The sequence below is a fragment of the Anguilla anguilla genome, chromosome 17 (assembly GCF_013347855.1).
Source record: "Anguilla anguilla isolate fAngAng1 chromosome 17, fAngAng1.pri, whole genome shotgun sequence".
NCBI classification, from domain to species: Eukaryota; Metazoa; Chordata; class Actinopteri; order Anguilliformes; family Anguillidae; genus Anguilla; species Anguilla anguilla.
Genome location: NC_049217.1, coordinates 23,200,402 through 23,226,981, shown reverse-complemented (window position 1 = coordinate 23,226,981; position 26,580 = coordinate 23,200,402). Strand labels below are relative to the sequence as shown.

Here is a 26,580-nt window from a genome sequence, read left to right as displayed (position 1 = left end):
GCTCACTTTTTGTTTATCTTCTTGGCGGTCGCCCAATGTGGACCCAACGCTCAGCGGTGGGCGGCAACGCTCGCTGCGACAAACCAGAAACGAGTCAATTTAGAAGGCGTCGCCCGCAGCGAGCAAGAGCAGCCGCAAGGGTATCGGAAAACGGCACCTGAGTCCAGATCTAGTCCGTTGCAAGTGGTTGCGTGTAGAAGCTCACACTTATTAAAGGGAGGAATTCTCCTGGTGAAGGTTTTCATGTTACGGTGACTGATTTTTATTTGTTTAGAAATTTTCAAGAAAGCCTGCCCTGTACAGGGGATCAGGGGAGTGATTGCAGGCAAAAAAAAAGACTTTAAATGAGAGCGAAGAAGCTGAAAATAACAACAAAAAAACAAAACAGACATGAATATTTTTGCTCTTTCGTATGAAAACTCTCGCAGTCTCTCAGACCAACATGTTTTCTGCTTTTGCAGTACCTGTGGTCCCCAGGTGTGATAAATTTGAATTCAGCAGCGAGCTGGTCGACCACTTCCTGAAGGAATCTTAATGGGTATAACTAATTCAGGAACAGTGCCGGAGGGGGGGGGGAAAAATAATCTCAAAACGCTTCACATTCTCACTCTGATAGCTGCAGACCCTAGAGAGGGAACTGTGTGTCAGACACCCTGCAAAACTGATGCAAATGGTATAATTTATACTAAAACACCCCTCGACCCAGTATCCAGTCTCACCGGAACATTACAGTTGTAGTTGAGAACAGGCCATTCAATCTATTTTGACTCACATTTGCCTAGATTTATTTTATTATTTTTTTAAAGAAAAAACACAACAGCATTTGAAAAGAGTAAAAGCGCTGGAATGATTAAAGTAATGAAAACATTAACCACAAATGTAGCAAGGGATCATTTGCAGGTAATTAAAAAAGATTTAATAATAAAAAACAAGAAATAAAAACAGCAGTAAATGTGTCCAGGGAAATTGTTAATTAATATAAATACAAGCATATTTGGATAAGACAACTGGAATGCGATCCCAACTCCAGATTAGACTCATATCCAGATTAGTCTTTAGTGAACTAGTACTAGCTGGAACTAGTACTATGGACCCTGTGATCGAAAGTGAAGCTCATGTATCATGAAATTGACTATTTCTGAAAAACTTCCAGATCAGTTTGATTGCATTCACTCAAATTTCAATTCCTGTTCACGCTTTTTAAGACCAACATCTCCAACACTCAGTACAGTTTTGAGAATAAAATCTGCCTATTTTTGAAAATGTCAAACTGCAATTGTTTGCTGACCATACTCATATCTCACTTGTGAAACCCCAAACTTCATACCTCTTCAATTATCAATCAAGTCCAAGGCACTCTTCTTAGAATAAAAAGCCTTTAATGAAGGGCTAGTTCATATAGAAACATTTAAAAACTACACCAACATGTTTCGGCCTCACACGGCCCTTTCCGGAAGTGTCGAAGCCATCTTCCTGTTCTTTTGGATTATCAGTCAGGGCTTTAGGATGCACAAAACTGGCCAAGGGTGAGCTGCGTTGGAAAGCAATGGAAGAGCATGGCATACAGAGAGGGGGGAAGGAGTGTTTTGTATGAAATTCATGCAACAATTGTTGGTCAGCCACGGGTTGAGTGTGAGGTAGGCCAGCAGTGTGTCCAACCCAGTTTGAGCTGCCGGGTCTGGCCCGTGGAGCGGGTGAGGCAGTAGTGAGGTACACGGGCATGAACCGCCATAAGGCCTCCGTCACCATGACAACCCAGCGTCGAAGGCCTTTACAGCACTATCCATCTGCTTGCATTTCTCGACTGGCTCCTAAAACATCTCACCCAATCGAGAAGGAGGGAAGGAGGGAGGGAGGGAGAGAGAGAGAGAGAGAGAAGGAGGGAGGGAGAGTTTGAGAGAGAGAGAGAGCAAGACAGTGAGAGAGAGCGAGACAGAGAGAGAGAACGCATTTGAAATTCAACGTTTCTCTTTGCACTAAAATAGTGGAGGGATGGTCCATGTCAAGAGGCAAAAAAAGTTCAGCTTTACCATAAGGATAAAGAGAATGATCAATAGGAACATGTTCAGAGGTCCGTCTGTTGTCCCTGCCACCCTCACCACAAAGCCCACGGTCCCATCTGCTATCTAGGGGAAAAAAAGGCAGCATTGACACTCACCCACTGTACACAGTTTTCTGTTATGAAAAGTGCATTCAGTTCTACATACCGCAATGCTGTCATATCCCTGCTGTAAGACAGCTGTGTATCACTCAGGACCAGAAATATGAAAGAGAGAGGATCTTAAGGACTTAAAATCACAGCTCTCATTCTTTTCTTGGGTCTTTTGTTGTAAAGTTATAAGCTGGCAGAGGCAGCTCAAGTGAATGCTTTTAACTTTGAGATCCTTATCCCACATTTAAAAAATCTGAACCTGTTCCAAAATCATACTCAACATAGGGCCACTGTCTGAACATCATCACTGTGTTCTATCTACACCAGAGGCGAGGATCCTGTTTGTAATCTGTCCATTAGATAGTGGAACCCAAAGCAGGGCAGGCGTAGTGACACCATGACTAAATGTAATGGGCTCCCAAAACATAACACTACGGGTGCCAAAAATAGAATCCACTGTATCTAGATGCACTGAATTTACACACACTGCATTTAAAAACATTCCATTTACACACACTGCATCTACACACTCTTCACCTGCACACACTGCATCTACACACTTTGTCTAAAACACTGAATCGAGGTACAGTGCATCTGCAATTAATTCCAGCTGTCCTTGATGCCAGTGTCTGGCAATAGGATGCCAGCGCTCAAAACTGAGTCTGTATTTGGAGTAAATGAGGAAGAATAAAAAAAATTCTAGCAACAACAACCCCCACCACACACACACAGGCACGCACGCACACACACACACACACACGCATACACACACACACATGCATACACACACACACACGCACACACACACACACACACACACACACACGCATACACACACACACACACACACACACACACACGCATACACACACACACACACACAAACACACACACACACGCACACACCAATAAACAGCCCTTCCCAGGCGCAGCCTGTTAACACGTAGTGATTTTGTGCTATTTCTGCTCTGCAGGCCGGAGACGTGTTCGTGCGCTCTCCTGTCACAGGGAAACTGCGAGACGCTTGACGCCATGTACTGGCCAGGTGACTCATCGGCGGAGCTCGGACTCAGACTCTCCTCCGGGACCTGACTGCGGCCCAGCGAACGGGCCGCGTGCGGAGAAGGAACGCCGCGGGGTCACCGCGGGGTCGCCGCGGGTTTGAGCGACCGCCGCCCCCCCCCCCCCACGCCACGCTTCTCCACAGAGCTCGTCCAAAGACCGCGTGGCCCAGAGTCACAAGCTTCCGGCCCGCCGCTCAGCGCCCCCCTTTTTCTCGCTCTCAGCACCTGGTAGCCCGCGAGCACCTGGCGTGTCGTTGGGAGGAACAGATGTACGCCCGCTCGCTGTGGCCCCCCCAGGCCAACTTAAAACCCTCCCCCCTTACGCCCGGCGGGAACGCGGCCAGCCGGCGCCCCGCCGCTGCCGCCGAGCCCCGGTAACAGCCGGCTAACGACAGGGCCGAGGCCAAAGATCCAGCCCGCAGCCTGGGGGGAGGAGGGGGGGGGGGGGGCAGGGCTGTTTAACCGTTCGGTTCCCTGCTGTAGAGACTGAGGCGAGGAGCAGAGGAAACTTTTCGGGGCCCCTGGTACGCAGGAGACTACACCTGCCTGACACGTGCAGTACAACGGGGAACGTGTCGACTACTCCGACGTGTCTACGTATACATTACGCGTAGACAGAAAAGAATACCCCTTGAGCTGTGTCGTCATGGCAACCAACCGGCAGTTGCCTTGGAGTATTTTTTTTTTTTTATTATTAAGGTGCATAAAGGTTTCATTAAGGTGCATTGCAGGAATAAATAAAAATAATAATAATACATTTCATTGTTTTGTTTAGATTATTCTGTTTTCCTTCGTTCTCGCACAGGCGGCATTAAATGATTCAGGCCGGGTGTAGCGGGAGAGAAGAGAGGAGAGTCGGTACCAGAAAAAGCATAAATACATGATAGACCCGATTGGATTCCGTCTTCCTTCACTTTATTGAGCAGCCGAGCAGCCTCAGAATGTAAAACTGTGAAACGGCTGCAGTTAGGGGCATCTGTGGCCCTTTTAAAGACTTAAAGCCTCAAAACTTTTTTAGACATCTCATCTTGCTGACAGCATCCATTCCTGTTGTTCGTTTGACTTACTTAAATTAACCGCAAATAAACATTTCTTACTCAGTTTACTCCAAGTTGTCTGTCAGTAATGCAAGCAGAAGAAAGCAAAAACTAATGAGACCGGGTCAAAACCTAGTATGTGGCTGGACCTCTCCGGCCGACCAATGGGGTAACTTCATCACTCAGTCACTCAGTCAGTCACAGACATTCCTGTTTTTAGGGCTGGCCCCGCTGTTCTGGTCCAGCCAAAAAGAAAGTGTTATGATAAGGAAAAGCCATTCTATCATTCTAGGAACTATTCAGGGGAATTTGGAGGTGAACTGAAAGAACAGCAATTTGAGGATAACTGTGGCAAAGTCTCTCAGGGAAAGGCACAGCAAAAGGTTGCTGCTATGAAAGATTCTTAATGTTATATTTCAGCGTACATTACTTTAGTGCAAAAGGTCTTTTAGGGAACAATCTCCAATCTCCAATGACTTAATGCAGCCTGAGGCCACTGCAAATGTCAAAAAGTAATCAAACTGTAATGGGGAAAGCATTAAAAAAAAAAAAAAACTTTCAGCCACTTCCTGTGCTTGCTTTTTTTAAATTGACCTATTAAACTGTAAACCAAGAGAGCCTGCTGGCCATCAATCTGGCTGTTCTTCTGCACACTGTGAGGCTGTTGTTCCGCTTAGGCCTGGACCAATACATGGGCAAACACACAAGTACAAGCATGACTGCTTTCAGATATTACAATATGTTTTCTTTTTTTAAGGAATGCAATGCTGGAAATATATTTATGATATTTTACAAAAAATTTAAATGTTTACAATACATTGCAGAATATTTAACTTCAGTGAGGTCTGGATATTTACATTTAGACAGACTTTCGCTTTCCTCGCGGTTCCTGTAGTGCTACATTGTTGTATGCCGTTCGTATGTTTACCAGATCAAAAGAATGTGGAGATCTCTTTTATGTTTTAATACTTGAGCAGCAACTGAAGAGCAAGACATCAAAATCAATTTAGAGCTCTTTCAAGGTAGAAAGACCCATAAATATTTAGTGGTTAACATGAAATAAAAACATTTTTAAAAATGTTGATATTTCAAAGCTGTGTTGTCGGGGGAAAAAAAGAACACAAAATCGACGTCTCGTACCTTAATACAAAAAAGAAATCACGTCACAGGTGATGCACTCGCAATGTCACGCGATGAGGTTCTGCTTGATGTTGCTCTCATCTTCGAGGAAAATTGAATGGCGAACCAGGAGACAGTCTGGCTCGTCTAGGCGCGCACCTTGCGCACCAAACTCAGAATTTGCCAACCTTGTGGCTGATCGCAGTCCCCTGCGGGTGCCTAATTACCCACAGCAGACGCATCAGGGGGACAGCCGACGCCTCTTTGCACCCTAAATGATGTCTGTCGCTCAGTGTAGAACAGGCAGGCTGTGCAGAGACATCTTTTTAGCCCGCAGGAAACAAATGCACGGTTTGTATTCCAGAACCGTTGCCATGGGCAACCAAAACTGCCCCTTATTTGTCCGGCAGAAGACGCAAAAACAACTAGGGATCCTCGGTTAGATTAGTCAAAATTTTCCCATCTCAAGATCCCCTAAAAATGACCATGATGTGGTCTGGAAGGAGAAAAGGATGACATCAATGTCAGAAGAAAAACAGTTCATCAGTAAGATCCAATAATCATGAAAAACCAATGGGGAACTACTGCCCCCCCTCCCCCCCACCCCACCACCACCAGCCCAGGGTGTAGGAACACAGCTGATGGCAAATCAAGAAGATCAAAGTCCAGACGCATGACTCCTGACCATCACGCAAACACAAACTTTGCACTGACGATCGATTAAATTCTGTACACGCATTTGCTACAAGGAGGAGCCGCCCAGCCCAGCGAACCCGGCAGGCAGGCTTCTGCAGGCTGAGATCCCTGGGGCCTCGTGGTGCTGGTAAAAACAAAAGAGTGTGAACCCGTGTCCTTCCTGTGGTCGGGGTTTCCCGGGCCCTTCCACTACAAACACGCTGTAACTGAGCCCGGTTTGGAAGCCCCAGATGAAACAGAGTGTGTGTGGTAGGCCCCGCGGGCTGTCTGGCTGCTCCTGGATCGCAGGAACGGGGTCCAGACGGCAGTGCCAGAAGGTCATCGGGTCCGTGGCACTGAACGCATAAATCATATTTCATAATTCATTACTGTTATATCCAGTTACAGCCAGTTACCCGCTGCCTGCTATCCAAAATCAGGGTGTCCTCCCAAAGAAAAGAAAAAAAAATCACTTGTTTGATTGCAAATCTATAATTCTGGAGTACGGAGCCAAATAAAATAAAAAATATGCTTTTGTCCCGAACATTAAGAAAGCTCACTGTATATATGCGTGTGAGAGGGAGATAGTAACATGCACCTCTGATGTTCCCATTGTATCTAATTGCCCTTAATTTTCTTTCTTTTTTTATGTTAATAATAAAAGTTAAAATAATCAAATAAATGCACTAAACTGAGTACAAAAAATTGACATTTGGGATAAATTGATTGAAGGCCTGTCTGTGTCCCTCAGGAGAGGGCATTCGGTATAGACCACAAGCTCTCAGACAAGATAAAAGCCCAGACAAACCAGCCTGAGAATAGAGACTATGAACTGATGATATTGGTGGTCAGAGAACTGTGAGGACCAAGACGTTTAATTTTCAAGACAGATCTTTGACATATTTACCCATTGTACGCGTTGCAAAAGCTATGGCTTTATCAATTCCCCTTCATGAATATTAACTCTCTCATGTTCAACCAGGGTAGGCACTTTGCTTGAGTATTCCAGCACTGAATAAGGAACTTTGACCTGATGATGTCACAATCGAGATATCAATTTTTTTTAGGGTCCAAGGGCTAAAACATTTTTTTAATTCCAGCAAAAAACATTCTGTTCCCCTCCAATGAATAAAAGGAAAATCCACATGTCGGAAGGCACGTTAAATTATATAAAAGTGATCTGTGAACTTTACACGCAGCCTAAAGTTCTCTGAAGAACAAATGCTCAAAATGAATGATTATCTGTGCCTGTGGATGCCCTGAGCAATTTCTGTAAAGAGTTATTATGCTTCTGACTGCGTAGATGGGATGGGGTGTTATTTCAGTCGGGGGTTCTTAATAGTTCTCTAGAGTGAATCACGTACTGCCTGTAAACAGAGAGAGAGGGGGGGGGGGGGGGGGGGGGGGAGGAGAGAGAAAGAGAGAGAGAGAGAGAGAGAGAGAGAGAGAGAGAGAGGGAGAGATTGAGAGAGAGAGAGAGAGAGAGAGAGAGAGAGAGAGAGAGAGAGAGAGAGAGAGAGAAATACCACTCATGGAAAATCAGACCTAATCGCAGTGCCCTTAAGTCCCGACAGGCAGACAATGAACAGCCCTCAGAGGTCCCAGTCCAGATTGATACACAGGAACAAATTGAGCACTACAGAAGAGGGCTGGCGTGGATGGAACGTTTCATGGGCAGTACACTTTTAAGCAAAGCGTCATTTTAACTCAGAACATGTTTCACGGCAGCAGCAAATCGACAAGCAGTCGATTTTTTTGTCGAGGCACTTCACTGAGTTAACCCAGTACGGTTAAACATAGAAGCACGGATCTTCGTGTTCCGTTCAGTTACACCTTCCTCTTTCTAATTTGTGTTAAATCGTGACCGTTCGTTTCCTTTAAAATGAACAAATATAAACCATGTTGAAGATGGTTCACAGCTGAAACATTGATGCAATAAATTCAACACTGCAGTCTAGAGATCTGTGAAGGCCTTTATTAATTTTTTTTTTTTTTGTGCTTTAAAATCAAATCAATGTGATTAAAGGCACAAACGCTTTTTGAAAAGTGGAGTGATTCATCATATTCTTTTTCAGCGTTTCCACAGCGGTAGAGGTTGACACCAGAAGGTTCATCCTTATACAAATTCATAACCATTGGTCACAGGGCTATTTTTTAACATTACCGTGACCACCTGTTCTACTGATGGAACAGTCTCACTTTCACCTTTGTACGTCATTAAAGCACTCTATAAAACGAAAACACAATTGTATAAATACCACCCACTCCTCTGTGTTCTGAGACAGATGGTACAATTCGCTATTAATTCTGACGATCACTATTAAAATGTCCGGTCTGTGCAGCTATATTGAAATGTGATTAATCGATGATACTGTGCTTTCTCATTCCCAGTCATATCTCATCTTATTCTTAGGAACAACAAAAGGTTTTTTTTTTTCTTTTCTTTCTGTGGAGCCATTATGACATCACACACTCAAACCGTTATTGGCAATTATGTCATTGTGAGATATAAAAATAGGTTCGGCAGAATTTTTTTTCCACACATTATTAGGATGAGTTCCCACCCACCTTTTCTCACTATACTAAATTCCGCGGCAGAGAATTCAGTCTTTCTTCGCGCTCTTTCATTCCGTGATTGCTACGATCTATTGTCCTGGCAAAGCTGATTGCCGTCGGTACGTCACAGCTTTAGAACACCTCAAAATGGATTAACAAAAAATAGCCTGGGCCTGCACCACTGCAACGCAACAATGCAATTTATGTATGTCGTTTTGTTGGCGGTTGTCACCTGCATGTTAATGTACCCTGAGGAATAAAGCGTACAACAAACCGCCGCCGTCGCCGTAATCATTTAAATTGTGACAAGCTGAAGTGCCACCGGCACCTTCGGAGAATAACCCAGATTGCGCCTCTACCTCCGTGCCCAGGACTGTCTGTCTATTTGTACTCACCGGTCTCTTAGAAGTAAGCCGTGGAAGAGTGCGATCAGAGAGGTGTTTTTTTCCCCCAAGTGGAACATTCGGTGGTGTCCACAGAACGTGTGAATTTCGCTCATTTTCTCTCCCCTCGGTGCTGAGCCATTTCATCTGTAGCCTGAGCTGGAAACACAGATAAATAACACATTTTTTCATCTCCGTTACGAGGAATTTTTGCTTTTTGCTTTTTGTGTGTTCATGTCAAAATTAATGAAAATAGAAGTCCATTTATACTTTCCATATTTTAAAGGTCATTTAAGTGCAGGAGCATGAAGTCTCTGGTTTATTTAATCCCTGCAAAAGTTTTAGCCAAGGGGTATCCCTTTCCCCCCTTTTCCCAGAGGGCAGTGCGTGTGCAGGCCTTGCTGGAAACAAAAACTGCGACCTTTTAAGATTCCGTAAATTATACATCACATCTCAGTTGTTGCTGTGTTTTTGAACTGTTCTTAAACTAATTAGACCAATTAAATTAAATCTGAGCCCTTCTGAATCTTGGCCAGCCAGGAGCAGAGTTCGAACTTTGACCTCCCCTAAACAGTCTTCAAATGAGCTTTGGGGGTATTGTCCACAGACAGGTCTCAGGTGCAGTGGCAGGGGCTAGTGTGTCTCAGCACCTGGAAGATTTGCAGTTGGCTGGCCGGGTTAGCCATCCAAATACAGTAATTGAATGGAGTATAACTGTTCCTCATCACGTTCACCAAAAACAGGACACTTGAGAAAACAAAGATAAATCCAAGTTTCAGAGATAACTCTCAGCCCTCAGCTTCCTGAACAGGTGGATCTACTGTATATATAATCTATGGTGAACTTACAGGGATGCAAGCTCTCATCCGATCAATGGCTCCACTTAAGTGATTACTTTTTCAGCGTTGGAATGACCACGTAATGCAAAGAGACCACTGGGACACCGCTCTAAGGAAGATTCACTCCCATTCATTCATTTATGAATGGGCCGTTGCTATGATCCAATTTCCATGCGCCGTATAAAGGGAAATTATGAAAAATGGAAAAAGCATGTTCTAAATTTAAAGCTGTATAAAAAAAAAAAACGGACTTATTTAAGCTGTGCTCCCTGAGTCCACAGTAAAGCTGAATGTTGAATCCAAAGTGAAATCAGATTTCACGCTTTTGTTTCTCCTTTTCCATTTGCTGAATGACAAAAAAAAAAAAAAAAACGCCAAGCGACTGTGGACACGGGCAACAAAAGCACGGCCTCCTGGGACAAACCGGAGATCAATGAGGAGCGAGTGAAATGCTGTTATATCCCTCATGTTAGACTCTACTGTACACCAGCAACACACACACACCACTTACCCCTCCAGTACTACCGCTACTCAAATACTACCACTATTTCTACTGCTCTCTACCCATGGCTCCTACAAGCAGTTACATCAACCTGTTGAACGCTCCAACAGAATTGCAATAAGTGGATATATATAAGTGGATATATATATACACAGTGCAGTGCATAGGTATTTGGACAGTGATATAATTTTTGTTGTTTTTTGGCTCTGTTCTCCAGCACATTGGCAGCCAATATTTTTGTAAATAGCCCCCCAATGTTAGCAGACCAAAAGTAATTAGGCAATTGGCTGCTCAGCTGTTTCTCCGGCAGCTCTGTGTTGTGCATCATTAGCTCACGCGCAAGAAAGCTAACAAAAGGTCTAGAGTTGATTCTAGGCTTGGATTTGGATTCTGTTGCTGTGGTCGCTCAACATTGCAAACCCAAAGTGCTGGAGTACACTGCCAAAACAACAATATACTGTATATATTTCTGATAGCAGATCATTGATCGTGGGTGCAGGCCTCACCCTGGATCTCCATTGCCCTGAACGGAAAAGCTGCTGTTTATTGAGCTGACAGAACAGAGATAACAGCCCAGCTCTCGCCCGTGACTCTCTGCGTCCAAACTGCCCATGCAACATGGATCAATCCCCCCCCCCCCCACCCCCCACCCCCCACCGCTCCAGGGCGACCCGTGTTTGTCACCCGAAACTGCAGGACACACAAAAGAGCGTCGAGCCGCCAAACCTTTCACTATTCAGCCCCGTCTATCTGTACACTCGCACCGCTGCCAGAACACATTTTCACCGAGGCGCGAGATTAATATGTAACGTGTAACAGGCGATGTGAAAACAAGCTGGGGGGCGGGAGGGCGGGGCTCGATGTCTGCACCTTAAGAGCAGAACATCTGAGTCAATCTCATGGTCCCTCGTTTCCCAGCGCACCGCGTGCCACAAAGAAGGCTCTCTGATACGGTTACCATGTATTATTCCATTCTGTGTCGGGCGAGTAGATTTTTTTTGGGGGATGACAAAAATAAATAAAACATGTCGCAATTACGTTGAGAGAGAGAGAGGGGGGGGGGGAAGCGAGATAGAGGGGGGAAAGAGAGTGAAGGGCGGTCAGAAACAGACACAGACCGACAGACAGACAGACAGACAAATGTACAGACATATAAAACTGAAATGAATATTCACAGACAGACAGTCAGACAGACAGGCACAAAGGAGCCTGCTGCTGTGTAGATGAAACCGATCTCATGAGCGTGCTCAGAAAGCACCATCAGCAGACCCATTAGCAGAGTCATTAAGACACACACTGCGTAACACTCTGCCCAAAATCTTCAGTCAAAAACAAATCACTTTGCAAATTTACAGAGGAAAAAAAAAAAGAATGAAAGAAACAAACAACTGGATATGAACACTGGCTCTGTTTCAACGTGTACCATACTCAGCGGCACATTCCAGGGGCAAAATCATGGGGCTGCCAGATAAAAAGACAGTTATTATCTTAAATAACATTTGCACTGCATAATACACACACACACACACGCACACACACACACACACACACACACGACTCCAAACATCAGCATAATGGGTACGAGACTGTCAGAGTGCAGTGAGATGAAACGTCGACAAGAAAATACCACTATTAAAGTTTTTTGTCATGAAAAGCAACAACCGAGATAAAGATGATCTCCATATCCCATTATTCTCAGGCTGTGGGTGTTGCATGGCCTGTGGATAGGGTCCACTGCAGGACCGCAAGTGGGATTAGGGAGAGGACGTTTTCAACAGAATTCAAAGATCTGTTGAGACCCCAGTGAAATAATTAAATAACATTTAAATAACAGTTAAGTTAAATGACATTTTAACCGTGAAGAATTCTTGCAGGCCGACCTAAAGAAACATTTATTTTCAATTCAGAACAAAATTCTTCTCCCATAGTATTGTAAATGTTGGGTAATGGTATGTTTTCAAAGCAACCCATTTTGTCAGTTAAAAATCCTTGTTAGTCAATTTAGACTAAGGGTACCAGAGAATGAATATATTCCTGAAACACAATGTTTGCACTACCTTGAGGAACTGTAAAGAAACAGATCACCCTGTCAGTACTTTCAGTTTTCCAGTGTGCCTCTTAAACTTGTCAGTTCAGACCCGTGTCATAGAAACATCCTGGCTCGGCTGGGGTCCGCGACGGTCACGGGGGATCCCTCCCCCTTCTCCTTAAAACGGCAACCATAGCAATAACGGTAATGTATAAACATTTTGTGAGTGTCCACACGTGTGTGTACGCGTGAGCATGCGCATGTGTGTGTGTGTGTGTGTGTGTATGTATGTATGTGTGTGCCGTATGAGTGTGTATGCGCGAGCATGCGCACGTGTGTGTGTGTGTATGTGTGTGCCATGTGAGTGTGTGTACGCGCGAGCATGCGCACTTGTGTGTGTGTGTGTGTATCTATGTGTGTGCCATGTGAGTGTGTGTGTGTGTGTGTGCATGCGTTTGTGCGCGTGCACGTGCGTGTGTTTGGGAAAATCACATCGTAATACTTCTCACAGGTAGACGAGGGCGAAAGCCATTTTCCAGGCTGATTTGTGGGCACTTACAGGTGGCGGTGCACAGAACACTCCACCAAGAGACATTCTGCTCTTTCCTGCCTTTCCTCCCACGTACCTTTAAATAATAGAAAAGGCATAAATATATGTACCTTTATGATCATTTCCTCCACAGGGATCATTTACTCCAAACAAATGGCTGTTTTCAAGGCTCCTGACACGTCTTTGAGAATTCTGATAATAGAAAAAACAAGCCATTCACAGACGTCAGTACATTTGGAGAAAAAGAGCGAAGTAGCTCAAATCAAATCTTTTTTAAAAGTTTTATTTAATCATTTTATATATATTTTTTTTATTCCTTATAGCAATTCATGCAAGGCTGCCCTTGAGAATCATTGGCTGGCTTTTCTAACCAAAAGACGAAATGAAACAGACAAAATGAAAGAAGCTTTTTTGAGTGTGTCCCTGTTTTTCTCTGACCCCGCTGAATGAGATTTTGGCACTCTTGAAGCCTCAAAGTCTTTTTTCTCCATCAGCTTAGATCAAACTGCTGGAACTGTTTGGAACAGCACAGTCAATGCATCGCCACGTACAACAAAAATGATTATACACAATGAAATATGTGCCCAGTTTGATCCCAGATTCACAGCAGTGGAATGGTTTGTAGAAAAATCACAGCCCCTTCTGCAAGTTACAAGTCTATTGAAAATAAGGTATACCAAAGAGTACTGCTTATAAAACCCTATAGCAGGGCCCATATAGAGGCAATACCCAGAGCCTACAGTGGGTGCGAAGTCAGAAGCTCAAACTGTAAGGGCACAGAAACCCAGTAAGCCTTTTTATCAGCCTCTTGACTTAATAGATATATATGTTTTAATGTAGTGTGATGACTGTGCTTTCTGCAACGCATGCTCAGAACACATAAGAGAGTAACAAAACTTTCTCACGCCTGATGTGAGCTCTACGTCCTGCTTTTGTTTCTCAACCTCTGTTTACCTTTTGGGCAGAACGGACGGGGCAGAGGGCGGTCTCAGGGAACCATGAGGGGAAACAGGAGTCAAACTTATTGTAGTGGTTGGGGGTCGGAGGCAATATTCGGCGTCCTGATTGGGAAAGACCGATGGTTATTCTGGCAGGGCGGCACCGTCGGGTTACAGAGGGCACAGCTCACTAATGTGTGCATCACTGTGGCTGCAGAGCACTGAGAGCCAGTAGCAGTCCGGTTTGGTCATTAAAGAGAGCTTGGGCTTGTGATCCAGAAGCTGCAGGTTCAAATCACCGGTCGAACACTACCATTGAGCAAGGCCCCACGGTACGTACCAATGACTCTAGTAAACATCATTCTACATAAATGGCTATTCGTATGCTGTGCTAGATCTGTGATAAATGTCATAGATCTATAAGATGAGAACAGAAATAACGTAATGGGCATGATGCACCCGTGAGCTATTGCGATTAGCGGTTCTGCGTAGCGCCCGTTCTGAAGCACACCAGCAATCTTTTTTTTCAAACTGGGCCAGCAGCTAGGCGGCATGATTTGTCAGGAGGAGGCAAAATGAGACATAGCTGCTGGCAGTCAGTCAGTCCCACAAGCTGGCAAGCGGCTGAGAAGCAGACATTCGGCTTCAACGTGTGTCGCGCGTACACGATAATGGACTTTGGTGCCTCTACGACCGCAGAACACATTCGAGCGTGTTTTAACCCACGAGCCAACGAACAGAAACACCAACGCCTCCGATCCTACAGGAACAAAGTCGTCTCGTCCCGTTCGGCCTTTAAAATGCAGCAGGCTCGTTAAAAAATACAAGAGCAAATCAACACAGAGACCGTGCTCCCTGCCTGCAGCGGACATAATGAAGTGAAAGTGGGTATTTAACAGATAAAACATTTGCATTTGGTCTGCTGTCAGAAGCGCCTGGTGGACACAACTGCAGACAGGGAAGGCAGAGACCTTGGCTCTATATAACTGTGCTAAACCAGCCCTCCATTGTTCTGAATATATAACAATAATGCTTATCTGAATAAAGGCCACCCATTGGGCTGACTCATTTTCATATGATAATATCTGTGGTCGTGTTGATCTTGTGCCATTCACATGAAATAATTTTAGCTATCTGCAATAAGAAATGAATCACATTGCGTTCGTTCTGGTCTCCCATTTATCCATTCTAATTAAACCCCTTTATTATTGAAATTATGTAAGGCAATGTGCACTATAATGCTACATAAAATTAGCCGCTAGTAATCTGGGCAGTTTAATGAAGACAATAAAAAATAGAAATCACCATAAATTCATTACAATCCAGTAGCCTAATTGCATTATCATTTTTACACACAGACACATATGGTACGTGGTAAATGTGTGTGTGTGTGGGGGGGGGAAGAGGGAGGGGGGGGGAGAGAGAGAGTGTGAGAGAGAGAGTGTGTGTGTGTGTGTGAGAGAGAGAGAGAGAGAGAGAGAGAGAGAGAGATCATTTAATCAAAGTGTCTGCAACACTTATCAATTTACTGTGACAGACACGCATTTTCTTTGCATAACCAAACAGGATTTATAACCAGGGGAACGGCGGTAAACCCTGCAGTAACACCGACTGCGCTCAGCTCTAAAAACTGACAACCCCCCCCCCCCCCCCCCCCCCCCCCCAAACGCGCGCGCGAGAGTTCTGCCGATGGCATAGCCCAATCCTTCGGACGAACGGAGCACTCCTGCGCACTAACTTCAGCAATGCCCGCGTCCCCTCCCGCAGCAGAGGCGCTCTTACAGACTTGTGGACAGCACGCCGTCGAATCTAGTGCGCTTCTTTCAACAGCAACTGAAGCAAAAAAGCGGCAATAATTTTCACATATCCTTACAGTATTTATTGATTTCACATCCCGCAAGATAAAATCGCAATCGAAAACGGCAAATCCACAAGGGAATTTTGGTGTGTGTTCATTGCCGTCAGTCTGGACCAGTGAGGAAACGCACGGACTTGTAGTTGACCGCAACTGAATGCAGTTCGGTACGCATTCGGCGAACAGGTGTCTGAGGGGTGAAAGATTTCTTACAGGTTTCAAGGCACTGGGCTGCAACTGATTTTTGGAATTTTTCTAGCTCGTTTACAATGCATACCAACGGAATTATCCTTTATAATTGAAGGTAAGACATGACATTTTAAAAACCAACAATCTACAATTTAATATGTTATTCCCGTACACATCATGATGGAAAAAATCAAGGTGTTTGCTGCGCTTTCTGTATGGTTTAGACCAAATAAATCATCGTTCATGGTTTTTTCTAAAGTTAAATTTAAAATTATTGCACACTTAATGAAAGATCCAAGACAAAAATGAAATTTATTAAATGTTTTTTTTAAAAAAAGTAATTAAGTGTTTCTGCAGAGGCAACCCAACCTTTTCAGAGCGTATAGGAACAGTATTGCGACAGACGATAGCAAACACCTGTTAATTAGCTTTACCACTTGTCAAATGATCCATCTGTTATCCTGTGTGTATCCATTTATTTATTATACGGCAGTAGTGCTTTCAGGTTTTCTGAGTGAAGATTTCTAATTGTAAATGCACTGCACGTACACTGCTTGTGAAGTAGCCTACATTGCAGGGCAATATATGGTATTTTAATACGCTTTTAAAAGTCATCTGTAAATCTTATATTCACTTTATCCTCCGCTGAACATCTTAACTGTCAAATAACGTGCAATTAACAACTCGCCAGGAGGCTATACATGTCCTGGTGTCTTCCAACTATATTTTCGAAGAAACTGCCGTGCATTTTCGCTATATGTAAAACGCCACATCTTGAAACTCTCTAGAGAAGTTTTAAATGGTGACACAAGGCCATGCTACGGAATGATGCAAAGCAAATTAGGGCACCAATGCGTCTGCTATAGCCCCCCCCCCCCCCCCCCCACCCCCCCTCCCCCTCTCTCTCTCAGTTTTTTTTTTTTTTTTTTTTTTGACGTTTAATTTTTTATCTGCCCCATACAGAACACTGCCATCCCGTTTCCATTGGCCTGTTTCCTCGGCACACTTCCAGGTAACGGGATGATAAAATCTGTTCTGATGGGACGTCGTAAATCAAACAGTGAAATACTACTGCAAAGTGACGGTGTCCCGTGACTTCCCGACGTTCGTTTACTCAAAACCCTTACAAGTGACGCAGGCGGCTGGTGCTCGAGAGGCCGGGGGACTCTGCTCTTGCCAGATAGCGCATAACAGAATGCAATTTGAGGGCTCGTCCTTCGCGTCCGCGTGAAGACAGTGACACTTATCGCAGAACACCGAGGCGGGCGGAGGGGGAGGGGGAGGGGGAGGGGGGGGAGGGGGAGGGGGGGAGGGCTGTAATCGAAACCTTCCCACTGATGTTTACAGTCATTGATATCATACAGGTCTCAGTCTGCAATTGCAAATGGTCGGTATGAGCTCTTTCAGATGAGGTCCGTTTTATAGGCGCAGGTCCACAATATGGTCCGTTTCAAAGAGCTAGGACGAAGCTTCACTTGAGATGATACTTTTCCGTCACAGTTGGTTTTCTTTAGGTTGCAGCCTATCAATGGGACAATCAAATAAGTCTGATAAAACACTTTACAGCAATAATATATTGGTTACTATTCACTCATTTTTAACGCATTGATGCGTAAGGCGAAGTAGGCATCTAAACACATAATTTATAAAAATTGGATTTGTACTTGGTACCTGGCTAGTAGTTTTTTGACGCGTTATTTTGAAACCATCTTCGATATGAATAATTTATCTTTCCTGTTTGGAGTGATTCCATGCAAATTAATACGTACTTTTTCATCAAAACGTTTTTTTTACAGTTAGTATTTGCTTGTAATGTAACGTATTTCTTTGTACGGTTACTCAGGGAACTTGGCTGCTACTATCATTATATGATATAGCCCCTTCAATGGTTAACCTTTTTAGGAACTGTTAATCATTATTATAATGTAACGCCATTTTAATATTAACACGTGATTATTCGACGTGCAACACCTCCAACTGAATATCTTTTGTAAGCGTTAAGATTTGCAAGTAGATACGTGGGATTCAATGTTGTTTCAGCAAATTTGACCAAATTAAACGTTGTTTTAAAGTATTTAAGGGGAACTATGAAAAAAAATCAACGGAGAAAATACATAACTATAAATTAAATGTGTCTGTAGTTCGATCGAGCTTGAATCACAGCTTGATGGCACATATATTTTATTAAAATATGATTTTATTAAATACATGTAATGCAAACCACAGCAGAATCCCTGCTAATAACAGCATAGTCTCTGTACCTGTTTGTTGGTCCAAATGAAAAATAAGGAAGATTAGTTCCCAGGTCTATGAGCTGTGAAATACTGAATTACTACCCTGTTTCTGTGCTGTAGGATTGAGTCCCCTTGAGTTACCCTCTTGAGTTATTGAGTCACTGTTAAGATGTCGCCTCTCTGCAATTCCTATTTTTCACAATACCCAGCAATGTGTCATTGATGTCAGGGCTCTGGACTTGTGGCCAGGCGGTCATAGGTTCAAATCTGTACGGTGTTAGCCTTGCGCAAGGCACTCAACCTGAACTGTTTGGGTAAATATCCAGTCGCATGTAATGTAAGCGATGCAGGTTTCACCAGATAAGGGTGCATTTCCCTGCAAATGAATATGGTTCAGTGCGGTATCCCTAGCAGGACTGAACAGGTTGAATGCTTACATAAGCACGTACGTAAACACACCTGCCGCGTGAAAAAGCAGGCCGTCTGCCATGCCATATGATACCCCTGCATTCTTACATGATCAGTGACTGTTAGTTTTCCATCATGAAAATACAAAAAAAAAAAAAAAAACTGTGAAACCTCATCCATTGATTTGATTTGGATAAACTAAGTCAACTCTAGTCATCACAGCACAGGAAGAGATGCTAGTTTATGGTGGCCTTGGAGGCGCCTGCTAGAGTGTTAAAGCTGCATTGTGTCGAGAATCAGGTCAACAAGCACTTTAGGCCCAACAACCTGTTTAGAAGTCAGGAAAAATCACACTCAGGATGACACCCCCACCCTTACAAGGAATATCAGGGAGTGACTTGGTTTTAATGAGGAGTAATTCTAAAAAGCCGGGATAGCTTATGGGTGCAAGCGTTCAACACAGTTCTGTTACCTCTGCTGTTGTGTGTTGTGTGACGTTGCATTGACTTGACCCGTTTCCGATGCCTGTCCTAGGTGAAACTGCATTCTGGGCCGGCCATATTTGAGAGTGACTCGTCGCCATGGACAACTGGATATTTCCCTCCACCCCACCAAACCTGTCTGAGCCCCTCATGTACGACAGCTACATCCTGGGCAACGAGACGGACCCGAGGCACAACCCCAATGTCACCGACCACAGGTTCGACAAGACCACCACGGTGGTCATCACCTTCCTGTACTTCATGGTTTGCGCAGTGGGACTCTGCGGCAACACGCTGGTCATCTACGTCATCCTGCGCTACGCCAAGATGAAGACCGTCACCAACATCTACATCCTCAATCTGGCGGTGGCCGACGAGCTCTTCATCCTGGGCCTCCCCTTCATCGCCATCCAGCTGGCGCTGGTCCACTGGCCCTTCGGCCTGGTGCTCTGCCGCGTGGTCATGACCGTTGACTCCCTCAACCAGTTCACCAGCATCTTCTGCTTGATGGTCATGAGCATCGACCGCTACCTGGCCGTGGTGCACCCCATCAAGTCCACCAAGTGGAGGAAGCCGCGCATGGCCAAGACCATCAACCTGGCTGTCTGGGGGATCTCGCTGCTGGTCAACCTGCCCATCGTCATCTACACCGGCCTGATCACCAAGAACGAAAGCTGCTTCTGCACCATCGTGTGGCCGGAGCCCCAGGAGGCCTACCAGACCGCCTTCATGTTCTACACCTTCCTTCTGGGATTTTTCCTCCCGCTGGCCGTCATCTGCCTCTGCTACCTGTTCATCATCATCAAGGTGAAGTCATCGGGGATCCGGGTGGGCTCGTCCAAGCGCAAGCGGTCAGAGCGCAAGGTGACGCGCATGGTCTCCATCGTGGTGGCGGTCTTCGTCCTCTGCTGGCTGCCCTTCTACGTCTTCAACGTCACCTCGGTGACGGGCACCATCAGCACCACGCCCGCGCTCAAGAGCACCTTCTACTTTGTGGTGGTGCTGGGCTATGCCAACAGCTGCGCTAACCCCATCCTCTACGCGTTCCTCTCGGAGAACTTCAAGAAGAGCTTCCAGAACGTCCTGTGCCTGAAGAAGGTGGGCGGGCTGGACGAGGTGGAGCGCAGCGACAGCCGGCAGGACAAGTCGCGCATGATGAACGACGCCACGGAAACGCAGAGCACGCTGCTCAACGGCGACCTGCAGACCAGCATCTAAGCCACGAGAGGGACTAAGGGGGTGTCCAGAGACGGTCAGCGGTCCACCCCCTGGTTCCATCCTAAAAACTGAGCCGCTAGGACTATCTGTGGACACCCGGGTCAAATGTGTTTTCTTTCTCTCCTTATCTTATCACCAAGAGCACCATCTTAGGGGAGTGGGGCCCTCCAGAATAGAGTGGCCCCATTCCCTTCACACTAACAATACAGGAGTAGGGTTCAGCCCATTAGACTGATGTTAACGGCCCATCATCTCTAACCCCATCTCTGAGTGATGTGATGGACAAATGAGATGGGGGGGTTGTCCATGGGACAGCAACCCACACCCTCATCCCCATGGCAGGGAGTTCCTATTTCAGTGGTAAGCCAAGAGGTCAGGTGTGGAACCCCTTTCTCTCTGACCCAAAAGCATTAAATACTGTAGAGCAAACAAGGATCTTTCTAAAGACCCCAGTTCAGATACATGGAAACACCACCTCCTTCCTACATCTCTGGCGATGTCACCTGCCTCCCCCAACCCCTTCATGTTTCTCAGCTCATGTTTTTTTGGAGCAGTGAATGGAGCTCGTCTCAAGACAAGGTGGCATTTACTCATGAAAAAATATTGAAAGGATCACTGACCCAGATTGCTTTGATTTCTGTGGGAGGTCTTCTGGTCTGGATTCATTTTAATTGGTCCCATCGGGGCTGCAGAGATGAAGAAGTCTCCTCCTCCTCCCTTTCAAGGCAGTGCTCATTGTGAAAGGTGAAAAAAAAACAAAGGAACCATGAGAAGTGGACATCTTAGCTACATTTCAAGTGTATAATTTCTGTTTGGTGTTTACTTCTGATTAGTCAACTGAAGGTTAGGTCAATGGCTTCACAAATCACAAATATATATGTATTTCGATAAACGCTCGAATATGATATGACTGAGATATATTCGTATTTCAGATAGGAACACATATTACAGCGACATACATGCATCTCAGCTTAGTTCTTTAAACATTCCATGAAAATGGTGCCTGTTTTAGGAACAAAATTCATAAAAGAAGTGCACTCAGTGTTTTATTTTTTGGCTGAGACTAAAGATTCAGATGTTTCGTGGTATGCTGCCTTCAAAGTTAGTTGGTTTTACTTTCTTTCAATAGAAAAAGGTAACATCTTTCATCTGTGGTTTGGATGTTCTCGCTCTTGCTACACAGACCCAGTCTATGTTTTATGCTCTACTATGATCATGCAGCTTCGCTTCGCTCTCCTGCCCAAGAGCATTTGCCGAGATGACTGCTGATTGGACAGACATCCCACTGGAGCCCTGATACAGAGCAAACAAGCCTCAGCAGCTGTTTTACACAAACTTTAAGACATGTTTTTGGATTTCAGCAGACATTGCCTGTCACCCTTTTTAATTATGTTTTTAAATCCTCTGTTCTCTTGTTGCCGAGGTGGAAGTGAAGTTTTCACATGTAATTACAAGATGACAAGTGCTTTAGTGGCTTTCCGTTCGGTCCCTTCAACAACAGCAGTGCTATAACGAACCACGAATATTAATTTGCGTTTGAGAGGCGTTAGAACCATCTGTGTCACATCTTTCCCACAGCACAGCTTGTAATTTCGAGGCAGTGACTGTTAGCAGTACCGGCCAGTACGCTTGTTCCAGACATGGACCTGTCTTTTGCAAGACCGCACAGCTGTCTATTAGTGGTCCTCACTGTTACGTGGACTCTGAATATGCGCATGGCATTCAATGTTTCTACGGCAGCACGCCATTTGCTGAAACATGTTTGACATAAATCAAGATTTGCGGGTTCACCATTTACGTTCCCCCTGGTGGAACTAACCTGACGTGATCAGGTTGTGAAATACACCCCGCACCCCCTCTCTGAGAGACAGTGCCATGGAATTCTGGGAAGTGAGATGCAAAGGACATGAACATCAACCACTCTCTCACGAGTACATCGTGAATGTGTTTATTTTTAGAATGTGCGTGTATTTCTACGAGCGAGGAAGTTGATGCGCGTGCTCACACTGGTGGGAGTGTGTTTGTGTGTTTACTCAAGCGGGAGAGCGTATACGTTTGTGCATCTGTGTGTACGTGTTCACGCCACTTGGGAGAGGGTGCATGTGCGCTTGTGCTCAAAATAGCACACTATCCCTGGCAATGCGTAGAACTGGGGCTACAGCGTTTCACTGCAGCACAATGAAAATTCAGACCGGCAGTGCCCAGTCGTGCCGTGGAGGACAGAGAGTGCGCTGGTCACCAGGTGAATCGATTGGTTGGAATGAAAGCCTGCATATTCTCAGCAGTCGATGGCAGGATTGGGCACCACTGATTCAGACCATAACGCTGTAACTTGCAGTCCTGTCACAGCATTGCCACAGGCACTTACCAAACTGCTGCTAGTGTATAGATCTTGGTTGTTTTATAGAGACCTCTCTTGTATCCAGTTGTTGTAAATGGACGTGTGAAATATGTTGTTTATTTAGCAGTGAAAAACATAATTTAACTTTGATGACACAAAGAACTATTTCCTTTCTCCATTTTCCAGTACACTAGCCAAGATTATCTGTTAATATAAATACTGCTACCATTATTATTCTATATTAATAATAATTTAATCAGTGTCATTATAAATACAAATAGTTATTGTATTTAAGAAAGCAGTGCATTTTTTATAAGATACTGTTTGTATTTGCAATTTTTAAGAATGAAGCACAGATGAAATGTTTGTCATGTATATTTTGTGAGCAGATTCTGTAAGTGAAAAGAGAAAGTGATCTGCAAACTGGGGAGAGGCGAAACCGGTCAGCACCATGCAGTGTGTTTGGTCTGCCACATCCGCTGAATCTGCAGCACGGATGGGACGTCCCAGACCTTGTGTGTGGTGCTGATCTGAGGCAGGAAAAATGGTGACCGCCTTCCCCCTCCCCTCCTTTTGGGAAGGGTCTGAAACGCTGTGGTCTCCGTGGTAACCTGTGAGGTGTTCCTCTAAATTATACATTTGTGAAGGGCTAGAACACGCACCCATTTGGGTGAAGCGTTCCTAATTACACCCCCCATCCCCCCCAAACACACACACAGACATATTCAGCTGGTTCCGTTGGACCACGGCCAGGTAATTGTGTTGCCATGGTGTAGAACATGCTGGCTCCCTGCCAGGCTGAATCCCTTGACAGGGACAGAGGAGCTGTCTATAGTGCCTTTAAGCACTGCTGGGACCCTGGAGGGGTCCAAATGCAGGTGCATTATGGGAGGTTATATCCTGCCTATCTGCTAGAAAAATCACACACAGATGAAGCATTCTGTGTATATTTCTCTCTCGCTCGCTCGTAGATGTGATTGCCACGTACGGTGCAATGCTTTACCTGTTGCAAAGACAAAAATAGCATTCTGAGCAATTTCCTTCTGTTTGTACGTACTTGTACGTGTTTGTTTATTGTCCAACACACTGCTTCGATCTTCAGAAACTCTTGAGACGCTGTTCTGTAGGTGGACTCGTGCTTCGGTGGAACACAGTGGGGACCTGCAAAATGTGGCAGGAGGGAATCCCTGTTCTGGCGCAAGCCTCTTTGTGACAGCCACGGTTGCCATGGGACGGAGGCGAGCACATGAAATTCAGTACGGCAGCGCGATCACACCGGTGACCGAGCTGACGATTCATTAACATTGATATTTACCTACGGGCTCTGAAGACAGCTGGACTGGGCTGAATAAACAAAACTCCGGATTGGACGGTTTGCTCCACAAACACAACAGCGCCCGAACCCTGGGAGCTTCAGACTGTGCTCGACCCCTGGGAGCTTCAGACTGTGCTGGAACCCTGGGAGCTTCAGACTGTGCTCGAACCCTGGGAGCTTCAGACTGTGCTCGAACCCTGGGAGCTTCAGACTGTGCTCGAACCCTGGGACCTTCAGACTGTGCTCGAACCCTGGGAGCTTCAGACTGTGCTCCAACCCTGGGAGCTTCAGACTGTGCTCCAACCCTGGGAGCTTCAGACTGTGCTCGAACCCTGGGAGCTTCAGACTGTGCTCCAACCCTGGGAGCTTCAGACTGTGCTCGACCCCTGGGGCCTTCAGACTGTGCTCGAACCCTGGGAGCTTCAGACTGTGCTCCAACCCTGGGAGCTTCAGACTGTGCTCCAACCCTGGGAGCTTCAGACTGTGCTCGAACCCTGGGAGCTTCAGACTGTGCTCCAACCCTGGGAGCTTCAGACTGTGCTCCAACCCTGGGAGCTTCAGACTGTGCTCGAACCCTGGGAGCTTCAGACTGTGCTCGAACCCTGGGAGCTTCACCGTGACTAGCAGCAGCCGGGAGAGGATGTATGCAGGCAGGCATGTATGCAAGATTTCCCAAGTCAAGGCTACTCTGGTCCCGGGGGAAATTCCACTCTGCAGCTCAGTCAGCAGAGCTTGGCTCACTAAATCATTCATTTACACGTGTTTACTTTCCTATTTATTATTTTATTCCGTTCCCATTTTCTCCCTCCTCATTATTAGAGATGCTGAATTCCCTTGTGTTGCTCCTGTACCCCAACTCTGTCCGTAGAAGGCATGTCATTTCCACAGGTGTTCACAGGCAGAAGGCAGTGGGCCAAAAAAAGGTTTTAAATTTCAGAGCATCTGACATGATCAGTACTGAAAGGTCTACATGTCTCTGAATAGCACATAAATACACCTAAATGCATGTATACATGCATACACTGTAAAATGTTCAGTGTTAAATCAACTCTCACAGAGCCCAGATGGTCCCTATTGGACTTGTATGTACTCTTGTCAGAGTTTAATTATCACTGAACATTTTACTGTGTACATGCACACACGCATGCATGAAGACATTTCTCTTACATACACAGCCATCCACACTTTTACAATGAGAGACTGTACTTCCTCCTCTATCTTGAGATTTCAAGTTCAGGTCAGTTATGTTGTCTTATTCAAACACAATACAACAAACATGGATTAAAACAAGATTTATAATGAGCCAGTTATGTGTATAAACAAAAACGCTCAGATTGTTATATCAATTCTAATGACTGACTTTCCAGTAATCTTAGGCATTCTCAATGCACTGGAACTTCAGGCGAAAAAAATAGCTGTATGTGTCCCTCTAGTGGTCATATGTATTTTACTGTGAATCGTATTTGCAGGAACACATTTGCATTTTACCAAAAAAAAAAAAAAAGATAAATGTTACATACTTATTTCTTTAGCAATACAACGTTCTTCACTGAAATACTATACATAGTATGACATGCTCGTTTCTTTTTAAATTTTGGGTTCAAAGCGTTTCCCTTTGTGTAAATAACAGACGCGTCCTAAGTTTGTGTGAAGCATCAAGAGATACGAGCACAAATAATGTTGAGCAACGTGTTCCTATTGATATTAACAGCGATGCGTTTTAAGAAAGGCTGAGACCGAAGACGTTGTCAAATTAAATTACATTCATTTGGACAGCAACAACGATCCAGCTGAGATCAAAGCGGCGTCTCACGTAATCGCGAGCAACAAAACAGCAGTTCAATGGCTAGCCGATTGTGAAAGAAAGGTTGCTGTCATTCATTCAACACAAGCTCAAGGGTGCAGACAGCGCAATTGTCAAATGCCGGGATCGTGAGTCCTTTCCATGTTGCCCCGAACTACGGAACGGTAAATAATGTACACGTAATGTGAAAGCATTTCTCTGCGGCATTGTCGAAAAACGTCTGCTTCTGTAAATATTCGACATTACCACGAGAACTCTATTATTATTATTTGGAAATATGTTGCTATTAAATACTGCATATTAAAAAATGGGCCTGTATTTTATTCTGAAATCCATACTACATAAAAAGAGCTACAGTAAACAGAAATGTTGGAGAGAAGGTTGTGAGTAATGTATATTGCTTGGTTCTGACATGTAAAAATAAAAAAGCAGTAATTGTGAAACGTTTTCACATCTGATGTGAGTATTAAAACTGCCACAGAAGACAGAAGGAGATTATAAAAGGTCTCCAAACAACCACAGCAACATTTCTGTCCTGTGACTCACTGTTGACATGACAGTCTCACAACAGAACCTACAAGACAGACTTTGACCAGACAAGCAACCTCAGACTAAACAGTACACAAATGGTATATTAATGTATGCATTCATGGTGTAAACGTCATACTGTACACCGAATGAGATTGCCAGTGTTGTTGCCGTCCTGGAAGTTTAACCAGAATAACAAACCAAAGTAGAAACAGAATATAATAGAAACACTGAAGAATCCTGTTTTACCAAATCGGCTTTCTTTTTCACGGGGGGGGCGGGGGGGGGGGGGACAAGGCGGCTCGCTCGTGGCTACCACAGCGGTGGACTTAAAACTTCAGCCCTCCCACTGCTACACGCCC

At 44.9% G+C, this 26,580-nt stretch overlaps 1 protein-coding gene and 1 long non-coding RNA gene across 3 annotated transcripts; one reads left to right on the top strand and one right to left on the bottom strand.

The window, feature by feature from the left end:
* Positions 1 to 1,355: 1,355 nt before the first annotated feature.
* Positions 1,356 to 13,099, bottom strand: LOC118216963. The gene is made up of 4 exons (XR_004763107.1): positions 13,017 to 13,099; positions 8,999 to 9,145; positions 2,031 to 2,126; positions 1,356 to 1,811 (listed from the first exon to the last, which is right to left on the bottom strand). It is a non-coding gene; the product is annotated as an uncharacterized LOC118216963 (long non-coding RNA).
* Positions 13,100 to 15,532: 2,433 nt separating this feature from the next.
* LOC118216961 (somatostatin receptor type 2-like) lies at positions 15,533 to 26,137 on the top strand. Of its 2 annotated transcripts, XM_035398637.1 has the most exons (3): positions 15,533 to 16,003; positions 16,852 to 16,900; positions 19,065 to 26,137. In XM_035398637.1, exon 3 carries the CDS (start codon positions 19,112 to 19,114, stop codon positions 20,228 to 20,230), a length of 1,119 nt encoding a protein of 372 aa, XP_035254528.1. In that variant the 5' UTR covers positions 15,533 to 16,003; positions 16,852 to 16,900; positions 19,065 to 19,111; the 3' UTR covers positions 20,231 to 26,137. The 2 variants fall into 2 exon arrangements, with proteins under 2 accessions (XP_035254528.1, XP_035254529.1); XM_035398638.1 differs by lacking the exon at positions 16,852 to 16,900.
* Positions 26,138 to 26,580: the final 443 nt, after the last annotated feature.

Coding starts and splice junctions, on each gene's coding strand:
- LOC118216961 (XM_035398638.1), top strand. CDS start 19,112: ATGGACAACTGGATATTTCCCTCCACCCCACCAAACCTGTCTGAGCCC.